Source organism: Pteronotus mesoamericanus, unplaced genomic scaffold (genome assembly GCF_021234165.1).
Source record: "Pteronotus mesoamericanus isolate MK-2021 breed Mesoamerican mustached bat unplaced genomic scaffold, CSHL_Meso_final scaffold_118, whole genome shotgun sequence".
Taxonomy (NCBI): Eukaryota; Metazoa; Chordata; class Mammalia; order Chiroptera; family Mormoopidae; genus Pteronotus; species Pteronotus mesoamericanus.
The window spans coordinates 12,664,463-12,686,031 of NW_026555301.1; the positions used below are offsets into that span (position 1 = coordinate 12,664,463).

Genomic DNA, 21,569 nt, shown 5'->3' on the forward strand with positions numbered 1-21,569 from the left:
GTTGTTTATATAGAGAGCAGTGCTGTGTAATTCCTGAGGTCACTGCTTTATTCCTGACCGTGTACTGAGCCAGTCATTTGGTAGGTGCACAGAAATGATTGATTAATTTTGGATGAACTAGGCCTGAAAAAAATGGCTTGCTTTGTAAGGGTCTATGGTGTCAGAGGCCTGGGGAAGCCAGCACCAGGGAAACTACATGGGTCCTTAGCTACAGTTATAGCCTTTCACAGTACTGAACCTGGAAGAAAGAAAGTTGTGACCTCATATTTCTTTGTCACTCTTGAACAAAAGGCCCCTTAGGAGACCAGATATATGACATTTCTTCCAAGTTGAACATTGCATACACTGTTAAAATACAAATGTTATTCCATACAGTTTGCAAATACTTTTGTGTACATGACTCATTTGAACTTACATGAATGCAGATCACTTTGATCATTGGTGCTTTAAATTTCAACTGTTTCAATTATAAAAGAGTCGGGCTTTAGATTTTAAAGTTTCTACCAGCACAAAAAGATTTTATACTTTTCTACTTCAAATGAGGAACACTTCTAAAATACTTTTAAAGATTTAAAAAGTATTTGTTTTAAGATAGTCTAAAACTAGGTGCCTGCTTAATGCAGGACATTGTTCATCTTCAAATTATTCTGTATTAATTTAGGTCCTATTACTCAACGAATATACATTCCTGCTATGGCACCTATACAAAATGGGTGGATGTTACCTAATATCATCTTTTTTTGTTTGCTTTTATTGTTTAATTTGCAACCTGACTTTACACATTCTCACTGCAAATGAGCAAGTTTATTAAGAGCACAGGGATGAGAGATGCCTATGATACCATGACCTTTTAGCAAATTGGCCAATATCTTTTAAATTTAATTTGGTGAAGAGCAATTGTTCTTTGAAAGGAAGTTTGTAGATTAGCTGTTGATTGCAATTGTTCATTTTTCCTTGGAAAAATAGAGATGGAGAGTGAAGTGCAGGCAGGCCCTGCACGGAGATCTTGGGACCGTGATTTGGAGAACTTAGACCTCATGAGGGTTGCTCTATGCCTGTGTGTAAATCATACACCTTTAGAGCCTCCCTCTGCAAATTTGGACCCTAGAGAACACTCCACCTTACGAGGCAATACTTTTAAATGAATCTCAAATAGGATTGATTAAGTGAATCCAAACATACTCTGCCACTCTTGACAATGTGGGGACAACCTAGCCAGGAACGTCAGCTGATGTAGAATTTGTACTTGTGGAGAGAGCTCCACTGGGGCTTGGAGGAGTAAAAACAAAAGCTGTTTACCGAAGGCGTAACTTTTGATTTTAAAAACTTCTTTTTTTTCAGAGGAATCAAGATGGCGGAGGAGTGAGTGGAAGTCGCACTGACCTCCTCCCAGGACCGACCTGGAATTACAACTAAATTGTGGAGAAATCACCTGGAACAAACAACTGAACAATAGCGAGAAGGGAGCCTTGCAATTTTGGAGACAGAATTGGCTTTAGCGCAATCTAACAGGTAAGGAGTGCAGTAGAGACTTGAGAAGGTGGGTGGGGAGCCCACGGGTGGCAGCACCAGAAGGATATTGAAACAGCCAGTTGGATTCCCCTGAGAAGAGCGAGGTCTAAACCAAAAGCAGGGGTCTCTAGCCCACAGCACTAGAGCCCAAAAAGTACACAAAAAACACCCAGCTACGAGGAGCGGCAGGTTTGCTCTCTGCTAGAGACAGGTGGCTGGAGATGCAGAGAACTGTTTAAAGGGCCAATGCATAAATTTTCATTTGCAGCCACTTACCCTGGTCTCCGGCAAAGGTCGGGGCAGAGTGGGCTAGAGACGCCTGAGGGGAGACTGGGGAAGGAGGCTTTGGGGAGAGAACTCAGAGAGTAGCTGGCAGGATCTCGGTGCTGACTCATCCCTCATGTGGAAGCAGCCATCTTGATCTGGCAGACACCCCTCTCCCTGAGTTGTACCAGTGTCAAAGGACCCAATAGCCCAACCCCCAGGTGGGATTCCACCCCATCCTGTGCTGTCTAAGCTGCCTGCTGAGTGCAATTGGCAGCCACAGACAGTAGATCCCTGGCTAAAGGGGCCACAGAGAGGTCTGGAGTCACTTGAGGAGAGACTGGGGACGGAGGCATTGGGGAGAGAATGGAGAGAGTAGCTGGCAGGATCCCAGAGCGGACTCCTCCCACATATGGCAGCACTGTGAGAGGACCCAATAACCCTGTGCTCAGGAGGAACTCCACCCAACCCTAAGCTGTCTAAGGTGGCCTGCTGAGTGCAGAGTGAATAGATTAACAGCTGAAGGAGAAAGCCACAAACAGTAGATTACTGGAAGTTTCGAACAGACTGCCTAAGGTCAGACAGGGACAACAGCTGACATTATCAGAGGCCGAGATCCAGAAAGTAAATACAATGGTCTCCAACCATAGAAGTTCACACCACAAAGTCAGGAGATCAAGACAGATCAATTTAAGAAGAAGAAGTAAAAGAGAAGAGTCTTACAAATAATGGGAAGACAAATAAATATGCCTCACTCGAAGGGAAAGGAGGAATCCCCACAAAGAGAACTAAATGAAATAGAGACAAGTGAACTATCCGATATTGAATTCCAAACAATGGTTCTAAGGAAGCTCAATGAGCTCAATCAGCTCAGAGAGGATTACCAAAAACTACAGGGAAACAAGAGGAAATGAAGAATACAATTTCTGAATTGAAGAACACAGTAGAATGAATCCAAAGCAGGCTAGATGAAGTTGAAGAGCAAATCAACAAGCTGGAGGACAAGGTAGAAAAAAGCTCCCAGAAAGAGCAAGAAAATGAAGATGGACTCAAAAAGAGTGAAGAGGCATTGAGGGAAATGCAGGACAACTGAAATGTAGTATTATCTGTATAATAGGGATACCAGGAGAAGAGGATGAGGAAGGGATAGAGAGCCTGCTTGAAAAACTAATGATGGAAAACTTCCCTAATTGGAGGAGAGAAAAAGTCACACAAGTCCAGGAAGCACAGAGGGTTCCATTCAAGAGGAACCCAAAGAGGCCCACTCCAAGGCATATCATCATTAAAATGGCAAATATCAAAGACAAACAGAGAATCCTAAAGCAAGCAAGGGAGAAAGAGGTAGTAACATAAAAGGGGGCCCCAATACGGCTAGCAGCTGACTTCTCAACAGAAACCCTACAAGCCAGAAATATTCCAAGTCATGAAAAGCAAAGGCCTGCAACCAAGACTGCTGTACCCAGCAAGGCTCTCAATTAAAACGGAAGGCAAAATAAGGAGTTTCCCAGACAAAAGAAGACTAAAAGAATATACCTCCACCAAACCAGTGTTGCAAAATATGCTGAAGGGAGTGCTTTAAGAAGATGTAGAAAGAGAGTCTATGAATACCCCGTTCTTTTCACAGTCACCAATACTTGATATTACCAATATTTTTAATATTTATTAATCTGATTGTGTCAATGTTATTTTAATTGTTACTTTATTATTTGTTGAAACTAAACATGTTTTAGTATATTTCTTGCCTGTTTCTATTATTTTTTTTAAAAAAGCTTTAAATGACTTTCTGGTATTCTTTATCCATTTATTGATTAAAGGTTTGTAGAACTTTTTTTCCCTAAAAAACAAACAAAAAAGAAAAAATCTATTAACCCTTTTTTAGATGTGTTGCAAATACTTTTCTATTCTATTCCTTGTCTTTTAACTTTTTTTATATGTATATTACTATATAGTTTAATGTTTAATATGGTCATATTGTCAATATTTATAGCTTCTGGGCTTGAATATTTTACTTCAAGTCATGAAAAATATTAGTTCTATTTTCTTCTAAAACTCCTTAGATTCTACATATTGATTTTTAACTCACCTGACTATTTCTTGTATAATGTGTGAAATAGGGTTCCATATTTGTTTTATTTCAAGTAATAGTGGTCCATGTACCTTATTTGTTGAATAAGCCTTATTTTACCCATTAATTTGAAATATCAACTTAATCATGTATTACATTGTCAGACAGATATATACGTTTGTCTCTAGAATGCTCATTGTATTTTAGTGATCTACTTGATTATTTCTGTGCATGTTTCATGTTGGTTTAATTGCTGAGACTTTATAATGGTTTTAAATTTTTTTAATATTTTATAATTACCATTTAAAAAATAAATAAAATAAATCTGCATTTAAGAAAGAAAGAAAGAGAGAGAGATGGAACTCCTACCTTTTGCGACACATGGATGGAACTGGAGAATATTAAGCTAAGTGAAATAAGTCAGTTGATTAAAGACAAATACCATATGATCTCATCTATAAGTGGACTCTATTCAACAAAATAAACTAATGAACAAAATAAACCACAGGCACGGAGACATGGAGCAAACTGAAAGTGACCAGAGGGGATGGGGAAAGAGGACCTTGGTGGAAAGAAGGAGAAGGGACTAGACAAAGAACATGTATGAATGACCCATGGACATGGACAACAGAGTGCGAATTGACTGAGGGAGTAGGGGGTGGGGGTGGGATGGATGGAGGGGGGTAAAGAGGTAAAAACTGAGATGACTGTAATAGAATAAACATGATTTATAATTAAAAAAATTTTAAAAAACTTTTCTTTCAGTTCTACTGGGAAATAATTTCAAGTATTCACCCCATTTGGTTTTAACAACTTTTTTTCTTTCAATTCTACTGAGAAACAATTTCAAGTGTTCACCCCCATTTGGAGACCAGAATGCAGGAGACAAAAGCTTCTTTATAGAGTGCAGAGAACTTGCAGGGGTGCTCTGAAGAGCTGACTACAGGCATGACTTGTTGAAGAAAGTTCTGTCTTATTCTAAGCACTATTATTTACTGCTTCAGAGGCCTGAAGGGAATTCTGTGCTACACAAATATAAACCATATTTATCTTTCCGAAAATTCTCATTAAAAGTGTTCATACCACACAGAGTATGTGGAAGAAGTGTGGAAGAAAAACAGATGAACAGCAAACAGAAGGAAGTCACTATAGCAAAGTTTCAACTATTGTATGGAGTTGAGGTTCTGGAGATATTTCGACTATAAACCTTCACTCCACATTTTTATTACCTTCACATAAAAGTTTGCTCCTAGGTGAAAGTCTCTGGAGGAAATTTCTTTTAGGTTTTTCTTTTTCAGGTTACCAGCAAATTACAATTATGAATACACAGAACTGCTTATATAAGGTGTGAATGGGGTTGGAGTGTATGCACAAAGAGGTTGGTTGGTGTGGAGATAAGCATTTAGTTTAACAAGATGGGAGTATCTTCAAAAATTGTCTTGATTTACTGACTTGCCTAAAGAAAAAGTGTTAGTAAGAGTATGAGCTGACTAGCCCTTAACTTAGAAAAGAAACAGTCACAGGTGCTGGAGATAACAATCCTCAAATACACCCAGGTAAGCAGATGCTTTGTTGGGCCAACATGAGGTATTCTTTTTGCCTAGTTGGAATATTCTACTGCTTAATTTGTGTCTGGCACACAGTAATGCACCATTCATTCATTCATTCACTCTCTAATTCTTGTGTTCTCATTGAGCATCTCCTCCTAGCTAGCTCTCTACCAGGCAGTCAGTAGCCACTTGTTGAATCAATGAATTCACTCTGGTGTTCTTCTGGCGCTAAGTCAAGAGGCAACATGCTGCAGAGGCATCTTCCTCTTTAGCTGGGCTGTGACACAGAATGTCCTTGCTAGGCTGAGGGCAGTTCTGTCTGATGGAGAGTGACATTTCTCATTGTAAGTAACTATCTCATATCTGGTTTTCTATATAGTTCCTGTGCTCTATGCCAGTGTGACTTGAAGTCCTGAAACATGACACTGGGTATCCAGAGGCTCTCAGCATAACAGTTGCAATTTTTACTCTACATTGTTAAAAGCCACGCATTTTACTCTCCTTGAGTATAGGTGCCTTGACATCTACTACATTTTTTTGTCTGAACTGTGCTAACTAGACAGTACTGGCTACTGGACTGGAGTTCTGAGTTCAGCCTTGATCTCGCCATGTAGGGTCTCTTTTGGTCACCATCAGCATTAGCTCTGTGCAGCACTCTTCTGGAGCCCTGGATTAATGCATGTCCACACTGGCGCCCAGATGCCTCAGTAAGAACAAGGAGACCCTGGATGCTTAGTGTCATATTTGAGGACATCTAGCACAATTTTAATTAAGAGGTATTTTCAGATACAACTGTATCATAGAAAATTTTCCTTTTTCAAGGAGTATCATCACTTAGAAGGAAGAGACTGCATCCTAGATTTCATTTTATTAAAGATTAATCATGTGACTTTGAGGGGCATGCTTTGCAAAGCCCACGAAAGAGGTAGCATGCAATACATGGGCAGCAACACAAGCCTGAGCCTCTTCTTTAGGGCAAGAATCACATGTTCTCATGCATTACTAGAGTCCCCGCCCGCACACTGTGGGCACGCAGCTACATGTCACTTCTGTTTTCAACCCTTGCTTCTCTCCTCATGCGTCTCAACTCTTCTACTTATGAAATAAGAGGAATAATACTAAAATAGTCAGAGGATAGAAAATACATTAAATTGGTTATAGCACAAAGCCTAGTACATAATAGGCACAGGATATTTACTGAATGAATAGACAAATAAAAATGCTGAATTTCAGAAAGCAAAGTGTTATATCAACCAAAATTACTCATTATGGAAAGAAAATGTACTTATCATTTTTTATTAAATGAGAAGGAAGCTCACTTAAAATCAACATTTTTGACACTATATTTAATATTAGAAAACATATTTTAGTCATATGCAACCTAGATTATTTAGTAAAATAAAACCTACAAGTGGCCCACTGCTATTATTGTCTGACTTATTCATTTCTACCCTAGATTTTTCTGTATTTACTTTCTATTTGATTTTTTTCCAGTTTTCTGTCCAGGATAATTCCACACTAATTGATCTACTTAAATCACTGTTTTCACCACTATGTGGCTTAGAAACATCCTTTTTCTCTCCCTGCCTTTCATTAAATAACATCCCTTATCAAAGCCTGTCCTCACTTTACCTCTCAGTCCTCTGTTCTTAGCCTCTCTAACACAGGGTATTTTAGCTGGGGTGCACAGTTTTTCAGGCTGGGTCTTAAGCCTGTGAATGCCTGAACATCTATGTAAAAGTGTGTGTACATGTGAATTTCTTGAGAGAAGATCCATTTCAACAAGTGATTAAGAAGACTCAAGATGCCACAGCAGTGAAGACCTTTCCCACCTCACACCCTCTGCAGGAGGGCGTGATCCTCCCCACCTTGTCAGTCCTCCCACTGGCCTGGCCTCTGACCAGGGAGCCCATGCTTCAAGGCTGGCTGAAGACGTGCCCCGCCTTCCTTACCTCCACCTGACCCAATGCCTTCTACTCCTTCTTCCTGGAAATCCCAGTGAAGTGCTGGACCTCCACCATCCAACTGCGATGTGCCCTTCAGATTTCATGGGGCATAGCTGCTCCCCCTGAAGGAACTACAGGCAAGTTCCTCTGGCAGGATCCTCCCATGTTTCTGTGTGTCCAACCCACAGATGAGCTTAGGAGTGAGGAAGAGGGACTCGGTGCTGGGCATCTGTGCCCATCACAGACTTACACAACAACCTTTCCTTCTATAACAAACTTTCACCATGTTTTTTGTGTTCTCTAAACAGTAAGTCAGTTTTAAAGATAAAACTAAATAGTAATAAAAAGAATACTTCTGCAGGGCCCTCTTATTTGCACATCATGTGGCTGGCAGGTGTTCTCCCGAATCATTTTGGATGAGTGGTTCTAAATGAGTGCCTTCAGCTTGAGGCCTGCATGGTCCCTGCGTAGTATCTGGGTACCTTTCCATTGTGAAATATGGTAAGTTCTGGGCAATCCTACCCACCTGCATACTCATTTGCCCATCACTGTGAACCATGCTTTTGAAATCCCAGCTCTCCCCTCGCTCTGAGAGTGGTCATGGAGAACAGACATGTTTTCTCTCCTTTCATCCCTAGCACACCAAATCATAAATCCTGAATGTTACAGTTGTATTAATGGCTGGTTAGGCAGATGTGATGAAGTGAATACTGGGTCATCAATGTATTAGCTGCCAGATGGAAATCAATTAAATGGAGGGGATACAGGAAGAACACACTAAAAAAGCCACAGATCTGGCTTCCATGTGGTACCTTCAATTTGCAGAAACATTACCATTATTATCAAAGGTAAAAGTCAATTCCTGGTAGAAAAATCAATAAAGTTGAGGGAGGGGGAGAGACTGAATAGATAAATTCACGACATGCCCCCTGTATTGAAGGAACTTGGTGAAAATGTGTGTATTTCGAAGTCTTGAGAATAAAAGTGGTCATCAGTAAATTGGACCATTCATGTAGTTTCAAGGGTTTCTGCTGTGAATAGATTTTAAAGAATTATATCAGTGCAAAATAGAGGGGGAGAAAAGCAGAGATTTAAAAACTGAATTTGTTTGTTAGTTTTATCACCCATTTTGTTGGACTCTTAGAATCAGCGTTTGCATTTTTACTTTAATGAAGGTGACCCATGAACATGCTGCACCTGTCCATGTCAATTACTAAAGATGATCAGAAATCTTTACTTCAGGCAATCTGAGACCATCAGTTATATTAGGCTTGTAGCATACTATGCAAGTGTACCTTTTTGTACTGTGCTTTGCAGCCCGGTGTGTTTCTTACAAACTGAAAGTTTGTGGCAATCCTCCATCAACCAAGTCTAGTGGCCTCATTCTTCCAACAGCGTTTGCTCACTTTGTGTCACATTTTGGTAATTCTTGCAACATTTTAAACTTTTTCATTATTATATTTTTTATGGTGAACTATGATCAATGATCTTTGATGTTACTACCATACTTGTTTTGGGGAGTCATTATCATTATCATCATCACATCATCATCATCATCATCAGCATCATCACCAGCATCAGCATCATCATCAGTGGAACCTGAAGATGTGACTGAATTGCTTTAATCTCATGAAGACTTTAGTGAATGAGGGGTTGCTTCTTATGATTAAGCCAAGGAAGTGGTTTTTTTGAGATGGAATCTACCGGTGAACATAAAGACTGTTAAAATGACATTAAAGGATTTAGAATTTTACATAAGTTTAGTTGATAAATCACAGCAGGGTTGTGAGTGATTCCAATTTTGAAAGAAGTTCTACTGTGGGTAAAATGCTATCAGACAGCATTGCATGCTACAGAGAAATTGTTCACGAAAGGAAGAGTCAATCAATATGGCAAACTTAATTGCTGTCTTATTTTAAGAAATTGCCACAACCTCTTCAGCCTTTAGCAACCACCACCCTGATCTGTCAGCAGAAGATGACTTCCTGAAGACTCCAATGTTGGTCCGCATCTTTTAGTACGCATTGGACCAGGATTGGACTAGGCACATGTTTTTGTTGTGTCTCAGGTGTAAGTGCTTGAACCAAAAGCTTGTGATCTGAAGACCTTAGCAACTCATATGAAAGGGCCTGTTTCAAGCTGGGTACTCTGCATGCCACCTTTCTTCTGAGTAGCAAAGCTACCTTGGAAGGAGCCATTACTGACTTCATTTCAGAGGAGGAAACACCTGGAGGTCAAGCAGGTTACCTAGACATAGCTGTACAGTCTGTCAGAGGTGACATGCGACTGTGGACTCTACACTTGGTGTAGAGGGGTGTCCAACCTTCTGGCATCTCTGGGCCACAATGGAAGAAGAAGAGCTGTCTGGGGCCACACATTAAATACACAAACACTAATGAAAACTGACGAGCAAAGAAAAGGTGTAATTTGGGCCGCATTCATAGTCATCCTGGGCCACATGCGGCCCATGGGCTGCAGGTTGGACACCCCCAAAAGACTCTGGACATGGTGCCACGCAGGTTCTGGCTGAGGCTGCCAGGACCGGGAGGATAACACTCAATTACATCCCCATTTTAGCCACACTTGAAGAGTTTTCTGCCTCATAGCTTTGCTGTACATTATCAGTAGGGAATAGCTATATGCAACTATTTAAATCAATATTAAAACTTACAATTCAGTTCCTCATTCATAGTATATACTTTCTGACTATAAGTAGCCACATATAGCTAATGGTTACCATATCGGGCAGCACAGAAAGAGATAATTTCTACCACTGTTGGAAGTTCTACTGGAATTCTGCTCTCTGACTACAACGACCTCTTCTATTTATGACTCTTTAACTGAACCTGGCCTCCTTCCCTCTCCTTGTGGTCTATCCGATACCTCTGACCCCTCTACCATTAAGCCTTGACCTTCCAATGACAATTTTCTTGGCATCCTTGACTCCCTTGTTTCTTGACTTTCTGTGTACAGCTCCCGGCTAATCCCTAACCACCATCCCTAACCAGATCACATCCTTTTGATTTTCCTGCTCCTGTTTCTGGGATATAATACATTACTGGAAACAATGATAAAATAATAAAATGGAGAGAATGTGTGCTTTTTAACCCTAACTGGGTCCTCTCTGCTTCGCAGCACTTCTTTAATTCATCTTATATTGACTCACTAACTCATCCTTTATGATGTTTTGTTCCTGAAAACCTCTGAATTTCCATGATCCTCATTCTCCATAGATGACTTGCCTCATAGTTGGTGGGGAAGATGATACAAAAACCAGGCCATGAACTTCCTCAACACACTCCTATAGATTTATTTTGGTTTCCCTTTAGCCAATGTGGTCCATCATCTGTTTTCTACCGAGGAGTACAAATTTCTTGCATCCAGATCTTTGCTCATGATGTTTCTACCATTTAGAAGTTCTCCCAATTTCACCTCTGCCACAAAGCTGTTTTTGGATCATTTCATGTGATCCAAAATATATTTTCTTCTCCAAGTTCCCCTAACATTTTCTATGTACCTCTCACACAAGTTTTTAATTGGTATCATACATACAATATATAGGTCATCTCACATCTTCCCCGCTAAACCACAACCAGTGTGAGAAGGACAGTTCGCTGGATTCAGCTTGCATCTCTAGGAGCAACTGACACCGGGCTTTGCACAGAGGGTATTTGGTAAGTATTTATTTAATAAATATATATGTATACATTTTTTGCAAATGTTAGATTAATTCCTAAAGCAGACGGATTTGATTCAATAATGAATTGATGAACACAATTCTTCTAATGATCTCAACATGAAGTTCTAGCTAAACCATTGCAGTACCAGAATTTCTGCTGGTAAACCAGGGTGTAAGTATTGGTGACTAGAACTGCAATGAATGGTGCTATCGCAGTATGCAAATATCGTTCTGAGGGAGGGTGAAGTAGGTATGCAATAATAGAGAATGTGCAAATAACCAAAGAAAGACATCAAAGCTGAAATAAACTTACCTTGGGTAGCAATATAATGATTGGGTCGATGATAACCCTAAAAATAAATGAGAAAAAATATGTGACAAACTTAAAATCAATAAGCAGCACAGAAGTCACATGGTAGGTTTGCCAAAATGAATGCACTTACAAATGCTAACAGTTGCATCACTCGAAAGTTAAATGATCAGACCAAGTACTAATGAGTTCCTCTTAATAAGCAAAGGTGCATCAAATATTATACAATTCTGATGCTTGCAGAGGGGTCATGGGTAACTGAATTGTACACTGGCTATGAGATGATAGATGAGCAAAGAACACCAACAACTTATGGATGCTCTGAAATAGCATGACTATGACTCCTATTACAGTACAAACAGGCCGGGAATCTACAATAGAATTTCATTTATGGTTGGGTGTTATTGGCAATGTGCCAAGGTTTTAACACATATTCTGTTATATTGGTATAGATAGTTATATCAATAGTAATACTAAACATCATTCTTAAACACTGCTAATGTCATGACATGATGCTGTAGCAAGGCCAGAAATTTCAAGAGGCAGAAATTCTATAAGACCCCTTATTTTTATCATGACCCTATAAGAAGGGTAAAGATGAAAATTGAAGCCACGTAAAAAGGGAACAATGAACACTGTGGAATCAGTATCTGGGAAAGGTAAAGTCAATTTAAAGAGAATTACACACAGGTAACATAGTATCATCACGGACCTTAGTACTTTCCATTTCTGTCCCCTGAGATGACCCAAAACACTGTGCCCAAAGCCACATGGAAAACAGACTAAGGAAACTTGAAGAGGAAACAAAGAATTTTTAAAGACAATTTAAATGTGTATCTGTTAAACTTTTTTGCTCTTAAAAAATTTGACAATAACGAACAACAAAAGCAAACACATTTTTTAGTATAGCTGACAAGGTCTCAAATATAGAATTGTGACACAGATTAAATAGGATTATTTAGATGATCCCTCATTTCTTGCTACAGCTGATAAGCTCCACAAGGTAAGGCCCTGGTCTGACTCATTCACCTTGTATGTCAGTGCTAGCAAGGTGCTAGGGGGTAGGAGGAACTCATTTGTTAAATTGAAATAATCCACACAGTCCATGAATAACCTATACTGCTAAACACAATGGTCATTTTTCAGTCCCTTCTACTTAACCTATCAGCAACATGAACTCATTAATCCACTTGAAATATTTTCTTCATTGGCTTCCGGGATATTACACTTTCCTGGTCTTCTTCCTGCCTACCTCCCCGGGTGTGCTTGCTCAATCCTTTGTTGGTTCCTTCCCTTCACCTTGATGTTGATGTTGGAGTGCCCAGTTCTTGGACTCTTTCCTCTGTCCACACTTGTTGATCTCCTCCAGTCTTATGGCCTTCAGTACTATTTGCATATTGTGAGTCCTGCATTCTTACTTCCAGTCTGGGTCTTTCCCCTGGAATCTTGAGGTGATATCAGTTGCCTACTCAACACTTGGATGACTAATATTTATTTAAAACTTAACACATCTAAAACTGAACTAATATCCTCCCTTCCTCCTACCTGGATCAGCTCTACCCACAGTCGTCTTCTCAGATAATTGTAACTCCTTCTTGTGAAAACATCCTGACCCCTCTGTTCCTTCGACACTCCATAGCCAATCTGCCAGAAAATCCACTGTCTCTACTTTTAGCATAAATCCAGGGTCCTACCATTTCTCAACCCTCCAGTGCCACCACTCGGCCAACCCACGATCTCCCCTCTCTGATTGCTTCCATAGCCATCTAGCAGGTCTCCTTGCTTCAACTCTTGCCCATCTACAGTTCATTCTCCTCTCAGTTACTAGATCATGTCACTCCTCCATTCAAATCCCTCTTATGACCACCAATCTCAGAGTAAAAACCAAAATCCTTATGACTGATTCCATTACCTGGCCCCACGGCCTCTCTCACCTAATCACCTACGACTCTCTTCCCATTCACACTGCTCCACCAACGCTCTCCAGCTTGTTTTCCTTCACATTTGCCAGGCATCCTCCACGGCTGTTTCTCAGCCTGGAATGCTCTTCTCCCAGATGTCTACATGGCTCAATCCTTCATCTTCTTTGCTCAAATGTACCTTCTTAGTGGAGCTGACTCCAGCCGTTCACTGTTCCCTCTTTATGGCTTTTGTTTTCTGCACAGCTCATACTACCATCGATATACCCTATAGAATTAACTGACTTATTTCATTTATTGTCTCTTTCTCTTGATTGGCTCATCAGCTCCATTTGGTCAAAGTTTTTTGTTTTATTTTGTTTTTGCTACGAACTGTTCACAGTTATAACTCCAGGACTTAGAACAAGTAACTGACATATAATAGATGCTCAATAAAATCTTATTAACTAAGTGAATAAAGGGGCCCTGAATACTGACTCTTTTCTATGTTAAAATTAGAATTAACCTTGTATTTTCATTATCTTCATGTCTTTCTTCCTCTGTATTGCTACCCACCCATTTTTTTAAAGCTTAGTTCAAATTACCTTCACTACAATGCCTAATCTGATCACAGTTACTTCTTCAGTCAGATTCATCAAACACTTCTTAAGTGTTTACAATATTTCGAGCATGTAGTATGTGCAGGAAATACAAAGATGAGTAGGACATTGTCCCTGTGCTCAAAGTCCCAGTAGGAGGTTGTAGGAGCTGAATTTGGAGCATGAAGAGGATTCCCTTGGAATATCCCAAAAGAAGGGGTGCTGTTAAGAAGATGTTTCCTACTTCATCTTCTATATTGTGAGGCCTTGGGGAGAAGGTAACATGTCTTGCACACCTCTGAGTACTCATGTAAAATACTCACTAAACATTTACTGAATAAAAGAATAAGCTCAATGTACTTTACTAAAAAAAAAAATCTAACTTGGGTTGAGTATGTTTTTGGTCATTATCAAAATTGTATAGGGATCTTCACTTCAGAAATGAGATATGAATTATTCTTCAAATAATCTTCAAGGCCCATACTCAAATCTATAATCAAACTGTCAACCCTATCCAAATAACAGTAAAAATTACAATGGTATAGTTATTTTTAGATAAATCTTAAGAGATTGAGATGCTAGGACTTTTAGTGGAATCTGAGTAATACCCAAACAAGAAAATAAAAGAATATATATACACACAAATATGAAACCTGTCCATGAAAGTATCAGTGGACTAGGAAATAGTGTGACAGCCAAGCAGAGAAGAGCTTGAGAAGTGTAAGAAAGCTGAACTCTGTTTAATGTAAACACTTGGGCCATAGAGGTAACAGTAACTTTCCCTTGATTTTTAGTCTACTTTTGATTTCATTCATTCTTTCAACTGAAAACATGCTGTCTCCTAAAGAATTTATTCTAATGTAAGACATTAAGTTAAGATGATGCAGAATGAACAAAGAAGCAGTCTTCAATAATTAAACTGCCTGCATATTTAATGGCATGTCTTGCATGCATTAGAAGTTCTGGTTAACAGCTGCAGACTACTTTGAAGGCAACTTGAAAGTGCAGTGATGACAAGAGATGTCAAATCATTGAATTAGGAATTAGAGAGTTTTGTCTTATTAATATGCAAACAGATTTTTAACACATTGAATAATCAAAGCTGTTGACAAAAAATGGAAATAGCATTTTTGAGACCACATAGAAAGGGATGGCAAAAAAGCACTGAATGTTACAGAGGAGTTACCAGCAAATAAGCTGACTTGAGAAAAGAGTGTCTATATCACCACTCTAAAGTTCTATGGTGTATGGTGCAATGTTAATGTGTTTGCTTCTGGTGCTAGACCAACATGTGCCCACCAGTCTTGTGGCAGATACACCATGTGGTATGTATCAGAACAGTTGGGCTTACTGACAGTTTCAAGGTACATACATCGATATAATTTCCATTGATGTAGTCTGAGTTGGTGTCTCCTTCTATGGTCTGCAGCCTCACACGGGAATGGTCATCTGAAAAAAAAAAAGAAAAACAATTAACAAAAGCAATCTGTTAAGATGTCAGAGCCCCAGAATATAAGCACATTACATAGAGATCATCCACATCTATTCTGCTTTAAAGATAAAGAATTAAATACTATACAGTTTCCATACTTCCTATTTTTCTATTAAGACTGGTAAGAATTTATAATTCTTTGCATTTCACAGTAAAGCTCATTCACTTATCCTTTGATCATTTACAGATGTGTAGAGTTGGCAGCGGTTTGGAACTTCTACATAAGAATCCTGTGAATCACAATGGAATTATTTCTTGGATTGAAAGTTTAGTAACTTCACTAAATCACACACAAGCCCTGAGATTTTGAAGGTTGCCTATGACATCCACCTTGACAAATGATGGTTATAAACCACAGCCCAGCCTTCTGGGAGATGCGGACGTGGTTCTAACCTCAGTCATCATCTCTGATTTCTCTGAGCCCTCCTTCTGCACCTGAGGGCAGAGGCAGGGAGAGCAAGGCTGTCTCCCATCAGTTATGTGAGTACCTGCCAGTCAATTATGCCAGCAGGCCTGAGCAACACATCTGCAGAAGGGAATAACAACACATGCTGTTTTAAGGATGAAATGAAACATAGATTGTTAAAAGCATGTTGTCTGACATGCAGCAAATGCTGTATAGGGTTGTGTTTGTAGTATTAGTTAGCTATATTTAAATTTTTTTCGTAATGAAAAATTTTCTCCACAAATACCATTGAGATACCTCAATTATTTCCTTAAAAATATATATTTTAGGAAGAAAAGTTCAGAAAACCTTACAAGGCAGGGGGTTTCCTGTTTTTCTCATTGCTCTACTTCTGACCTCTAGATTAAGGCCTAGAATATAGTTGGTCCCCTTGCCCCCTAATTTTTTTAAATGAATAAAAAGTGACCCTTTGATTCAATTCTATTGAAAAAAATATGTGATTTAAAAGGTATTTTCCTAAATGAATGCTGTTTTTTAGCAGAGGGGTACTTCCTTCCAATTAAAGTTTACACCTAAATCCATTATTTAGAACAAATAAAAGTCAGCTCCTGTGGAAGGGAAGCACTACGGCTTCTGAGCAGTGGCATACGAGACACAGTCTGCCAATCTTCACTGCCAGTGGTCCTGGGCCAGTGGAAGGGCCTGCCTCTCAGCTGCTAACTCTTTTCAACAATTTACTTGGATTAGCAGTTGAGAAATGACACCCCAGTTGAAGGTATGAGCCAGGAGGTTTGCAAGTGACAGACCATTTTATCCACAACCACTAGAGGAAAGGGTTGATTTGGACCTGTTCCTTGGCTTGGAATACTAATGGGTAAAGGTCAACAATTCATAATGGTACTTCAAGTTCAACCCCTGTGGATGAATGTTCTGTTTGTTTCCAAGGAGGAAATTAGAAGGAAATTATGTCAATTTTCTAACCTTCCTTCATTGATGGGTCTTTTCACTTCAATTTATCTTTGACAGTCATATTATGTCATGTCCGTGCCTAATAATTAGTCAGGGCTCAATAAGTTTACCTGTACTGTGGTGACAAAGTGGGTCAGATAAGGAGAGAAACCTGGAATAAAACATGTCTTCCTGCTCTGCTCAAAGGATAATATGAGGAGTGTTTATGTGTGTGAGCACTGGGGTTGGTGTGCAGGTTAGAACCTCCCGCCTGTGATTCTGCACAAGTTGTTTAATCTCTCTGTCTCTCTGTGCTTTAGTTTCCTTATCTATACAGTGAGGGTGAACAGTGCCTACCTCATGGGATTATTGTGAACATTATAGTAAAACACAGAAAGAGATTAGATTAAAGCCCAACATGTAGTAAGTGATGGATGAAGGTCAGTTGTTGCTATTTTCATGTGCTGCATAAGAGACACAACATTTTTCTTCTCACTATCTTTATACTTGATGCCCAGACAGACAATAGTAACTTAGCAATGGATGCATATGCAGTCAAAATTTTTCTCCTGGTGACCTGCTTTAAGAACTAGTTTCCTAGAAGACATTTTGCTTAAAACCTCAGGTTCCCTGTCCAAAGATTGCTCATGGTATGGGGGAGGTAAGTCACTGAGACACAGGGTATGTGTGGATTGTTATGGCTTTTGTATTTGTTAGGAGAGCCGGTGCACACACACAGCTATTTCAGAGTAGAGCTATAAGCAATTCTTCTGGTAAAGCCACTTGAGCCTCCCGCATGAAGGATGCTACAATAGAACTGAATCATGGCCATTCTATACACATCAGGCTTTTAGTCAGCTCCTCTAGAGGGAGATTAGGTTTAGCTCCCTGTACTCCTTGACTTTCCTTGGGCAGTTTTTTTAAAAGGCAGGCATTGCATTAGAGCCTCCCAATCTTTAGAAGCAGGGCTGTGTTAGGATCTATTGCACCTTCTTGTCCAAATCCCCCATCACAGTTTATTTCTCTTAGACCTTTGGGATAGATGTCACCCATTCCCCATGATTTACCACCCTTGCGCTTCTCAAATTGTTCAGGAATGTTCTCATTAGGGACTTCAATCTCTGACAAGACTGCTCTCTCATCTCCCATAAACAGCGTCTTTGAAATAGTTTCCCCATCATCTCCTACTGTTCATTCAAAAACCCCTCAATTTTTTAAAATTTGGCTGCCACCTCTCCAAATTTAATTGTTCCACTCCCTTGATGTTGGAGCAAGACACATGTACAGCATGTTTCCTGAGCACACTGAGACTTTTTATTTTTCTTTATATGCAGAGCAGTATCTTCTCTTTATTTAAAGTTGATTCTACTAGCTTATAACCTCTGTGGTCAGAGACCACATAGTACCCATCCTCCATTTCCCCAAGAGCACCTTTCACCAGGCCACAGAGCCCAATCCCAGCCCGGCTGGCACTGCCGTTCGCAGCGCTCCTGCCTAACACTCAGTAAGTGAGCACACAGTTCTTAACTCTTCCCACGCTCATGAATAGGACATCCTGACAGTCATGAATCCAGTGTTAGAAGGGGCAAGCAGGGACCAGGTGAGTTTCACTCGGGGTTTCCGAAGTGTTGGCAAGGGTCCTGCTGTGGACTTGGTTATTGGTTTAAGAGTGTTTGTTTTACAACAATCTATTAAACTGTATATGGATGTTATATACCTCTCTCTGTACCGATATTTCACTATCTAAAAATAAAAGAGCTCACACTGAGGCCATTATGCTAAGTAAGCTAGTCATAAAAGGACAAGCACTATAATATCCCTCATCTGAGGTACCTAGAGTAATGAGATTCACAGAGACAGACAGCAGAACACTGGGTGCCAAGGCTGGAAGGAGGGGTAATAGTGAGTTGTTGTTTAATGGGTACAGTCTCAGTTTGGGAAGATGAAAAATTCTGGAGATGGATGGTGGTGTGATGGGGTTACCCTATTCCCACAGAGTCCCCCTGGGTCACCACAGGTAGTGAAAATAAAATAAGTTGTTCCAGACACTTCTCAGTCCGCCAGGAAAAGGGGGTGATGATTCTCTCTAGTGGAGAATGCCCCGAGCCCTTCTCTCGAAGTGGCTTATATTGAGAACAATATGCACAGGGGTATACAGCAAGGATGCAAAGCTCATCCATCAATGTCAAAAGGCTATGTTTACTGAAAACAGATAAAGATCATAGATAACAATCGAAGGAACACAAGAGATTTGCCTCAGGTCAGGGTCTGGTAGACAGGGTGGTGCCCATTTGGCCCTGAAATCTGGGAAACTGATCACATTCTATGCCTGACCCCAAACATCAGTACTCATTAACTTGAGGGCACTCTTAGCAAAGTAAGTTTCATAGGATTTAATGGATTTCTTTTCCAGGCCTAATTGTCCCTGGACCACCTGATCCAGTTTAGGGCTGTACCTGCCTCTTGTATTGTTACAAGCCTGAGCCAGGTGGGTGGAGCAGAGCAGCCAAGAGATAAGGAGACTTCTTTCAGATAGAATGAGGACTTTGGCCATGACAAAGCCAAGGGGTGACGGTCCTTTGCCTCTTCTCTGTGTCCCCCAAGTCCTTCCCTGATGGCCTCTATGTGACTGTGCCTGTCTTAGGTTGTCCCTGCCATTGAGGGGTCTTACCCGTCATTGACTAACCAGCCATCCTCAGGGCCAAGCAGAGTGATGTGAGGGAGGCAGGGGCTGTGCCTCTGCCGGGGGACAGGTTTTGTCTCCTCAGTCGTCTATTTTCCCAAGGCCTTCTTGCTCAGCTCCAGCCTTGGGGCCCTCTTGCCTGTTGGTGAGGCTACAGTCCCTGAAACCAGGTGGGACGGTTCCCAACGGTGGTTATTTGCACAATAGTATGGATGAACTTAATGCTACTGAACTATACACCTAAAAATGCTTACAAGGATAAGTTTTATGTTATATGTATTTTACCACAATGTTTAAAACACTGAGAGTCCAATCTCTCCATCCTTCCATTGTAGAACACCTCTTCGTGTTCCCCACTAGCCCCAGATATCCTTGGAAAAGGCACTTTCAAAGGCCAGAAGGGCCTCTCCTGGACTTGCAGACTGAGGGCACCCCGGAGTTGCTCTGCTGGGCTGGTCCCCTTTCCCTGATGAAATAAAGGCAGACGTGGCAGTGGCTCTGTAGCTTGCTATTAAAGGACAACAGTCCTACATTATTCATGTGTACTTAGTAGATATGTTTAAGAATTATTGAAATGAGGTTTATGGGGTATTTTTTCTTTCAGTGATAAAAATGTGTGGTACATAGTAAGAATTAAATAAAAGTGAGCTGTGACTTGTATTATTACTGCCAATGACTTCATTCAAGACCTGGTAATTTTTCACCTGGACTATTTTAGTCTACCTCTAGACTCCTCCCTCTCTAGTGAATCCATGCTGAGATCTTCTTTTCTAGAACAGGATTTATTCTATCATCATGTAGTTTAAACCATTCAATGATATCAACAGAGAACTGATCATCAGTGGTCTAATAAAACAACGGTATGATAGAGTCATTAAAAAGGGTTAAAAAGAATTACCCTGTATTTACTTGGAAAGAGCCCTGTGATATATTGTAGAGTGAAGTAGAGCAGGTTACAAAGCAGCATGTCTCGTAAGAGTCTGTTTACATGTATTTGTATATGTGTGTATGAGTGCATGGTAGGATAACTGAAAGAATGGGGTTTCTTCTGGGTGGTAAAATTTGGAGTGATGTTTAACTTTCACCTTTGTGATTACGTGTACTACAATTGTCTACACAGTTTATGCTAACTTATTAATCAGAAAGAAAACAAAAGACCTATCTTTATTTAAAAAAAATAAAGCCATCAACTTCAAAGCTTAGAACAAAAAGATGCTTGATGGAAACAGAAAAAAAAGTTAGCAGGGTTTGAATTTGGTTGGTGAGGTTCTGGGCAATTTTTCACAAGTTTTCATTAGTTCACAATTTTTATTTAATGTGCATGAATTGTTTTTATAATTGGGAAAAAAGAAACCTATTTATCCATGGATGAGTAGAATATGATCAAAATCCAACTAAAGTTTATATTATAATCACAACTCAATGTTACCCATGAAGCAAGGTAACAAAAATCTGACATTTTGAGAAATAATATGCATCAAGGCCTTGCTGCCATTCCTCATTTCTTTCTAAAAAGCCTTTACTATATGAAATAGGGCAAAATTATATTTTTGGGGTAAAAAACAGGCACATAAAAACCTGTTGTAAAGCATAACAAACCCCTTCTCACTGCTGAAAAATTATAATCTGTTAGTGCTTTCCCCATGTATGTGTCATGCATGCATGTATTTATGTATGCATGTGTATATTTATGTATAAGTATGCACACATGCACATACTTATGCATGTATACACGTGTATGTATGAGTATGCACGTGTATGCACACATTCATGTTTGTATTCATGTGTGCATGCATGCCTGTATTTTTCTATGTGTGCATGATTGCATGTTTACATTCATACAATAGCAGTGGGGTGATTTGAGATTTAAAACAGGTCTCTATGCTCTAAGCCCCTAAAACATGTTACTTATGTCCTTTTCTTCAAGTAACATTATCTTTGAAGTACTGCTAAATAGCTTCAAATATTTTAAGATTTTCATATTAAACATAACAGATATGGATAACAGGCTTGCTTGCATGTGATTAGCTATTACTACAGCAGCAGAAGTGCAATATGTCATTGATAATCTTTCAGCTCCAACCAATTCACTCTTTCTGCTAAACATAGATGACATATATAAGGTAAATTGGAATCACAGTGATCTAAGTAACATTTGCCTATTGAGACAAGATTCCCAATTAATTTTAATTACAAATAATCTTCAAATAATGGTTT

The 21,569-nt window shown here is 39.7% G+C and overlaps 1 protein-coding gene across 2 annotated transcripts in view; it reads right to left on the minus strand.

Moving 5' to 3' along the window:
• PTPRM (protein tyrosine phosphatase receptor type M) overlaps positions 1-21,569 on the minus strand; it is an 820,882-nt gene that overhangs the window by 79,841 nt on the left and 719,472 nt on the right. For both annotated transcript variants that reach the window (XM_054587385.1, XM_054587386.1), the window contains 2 exons: positions 15,196-15,272; positions 11,330-11,366 (listed from right to left, as the gene is read on the minus strand). In XM_054587385.1, the coding sequence (XP_054443360.1) occupies positions 11,330-11,366; positions 15,196-15,272 (114 nt within the window). The remainder of the gene's footprint in view (positions 1-11,329; positions 11,367-15,195; positions 15,273-21,569) is intronic.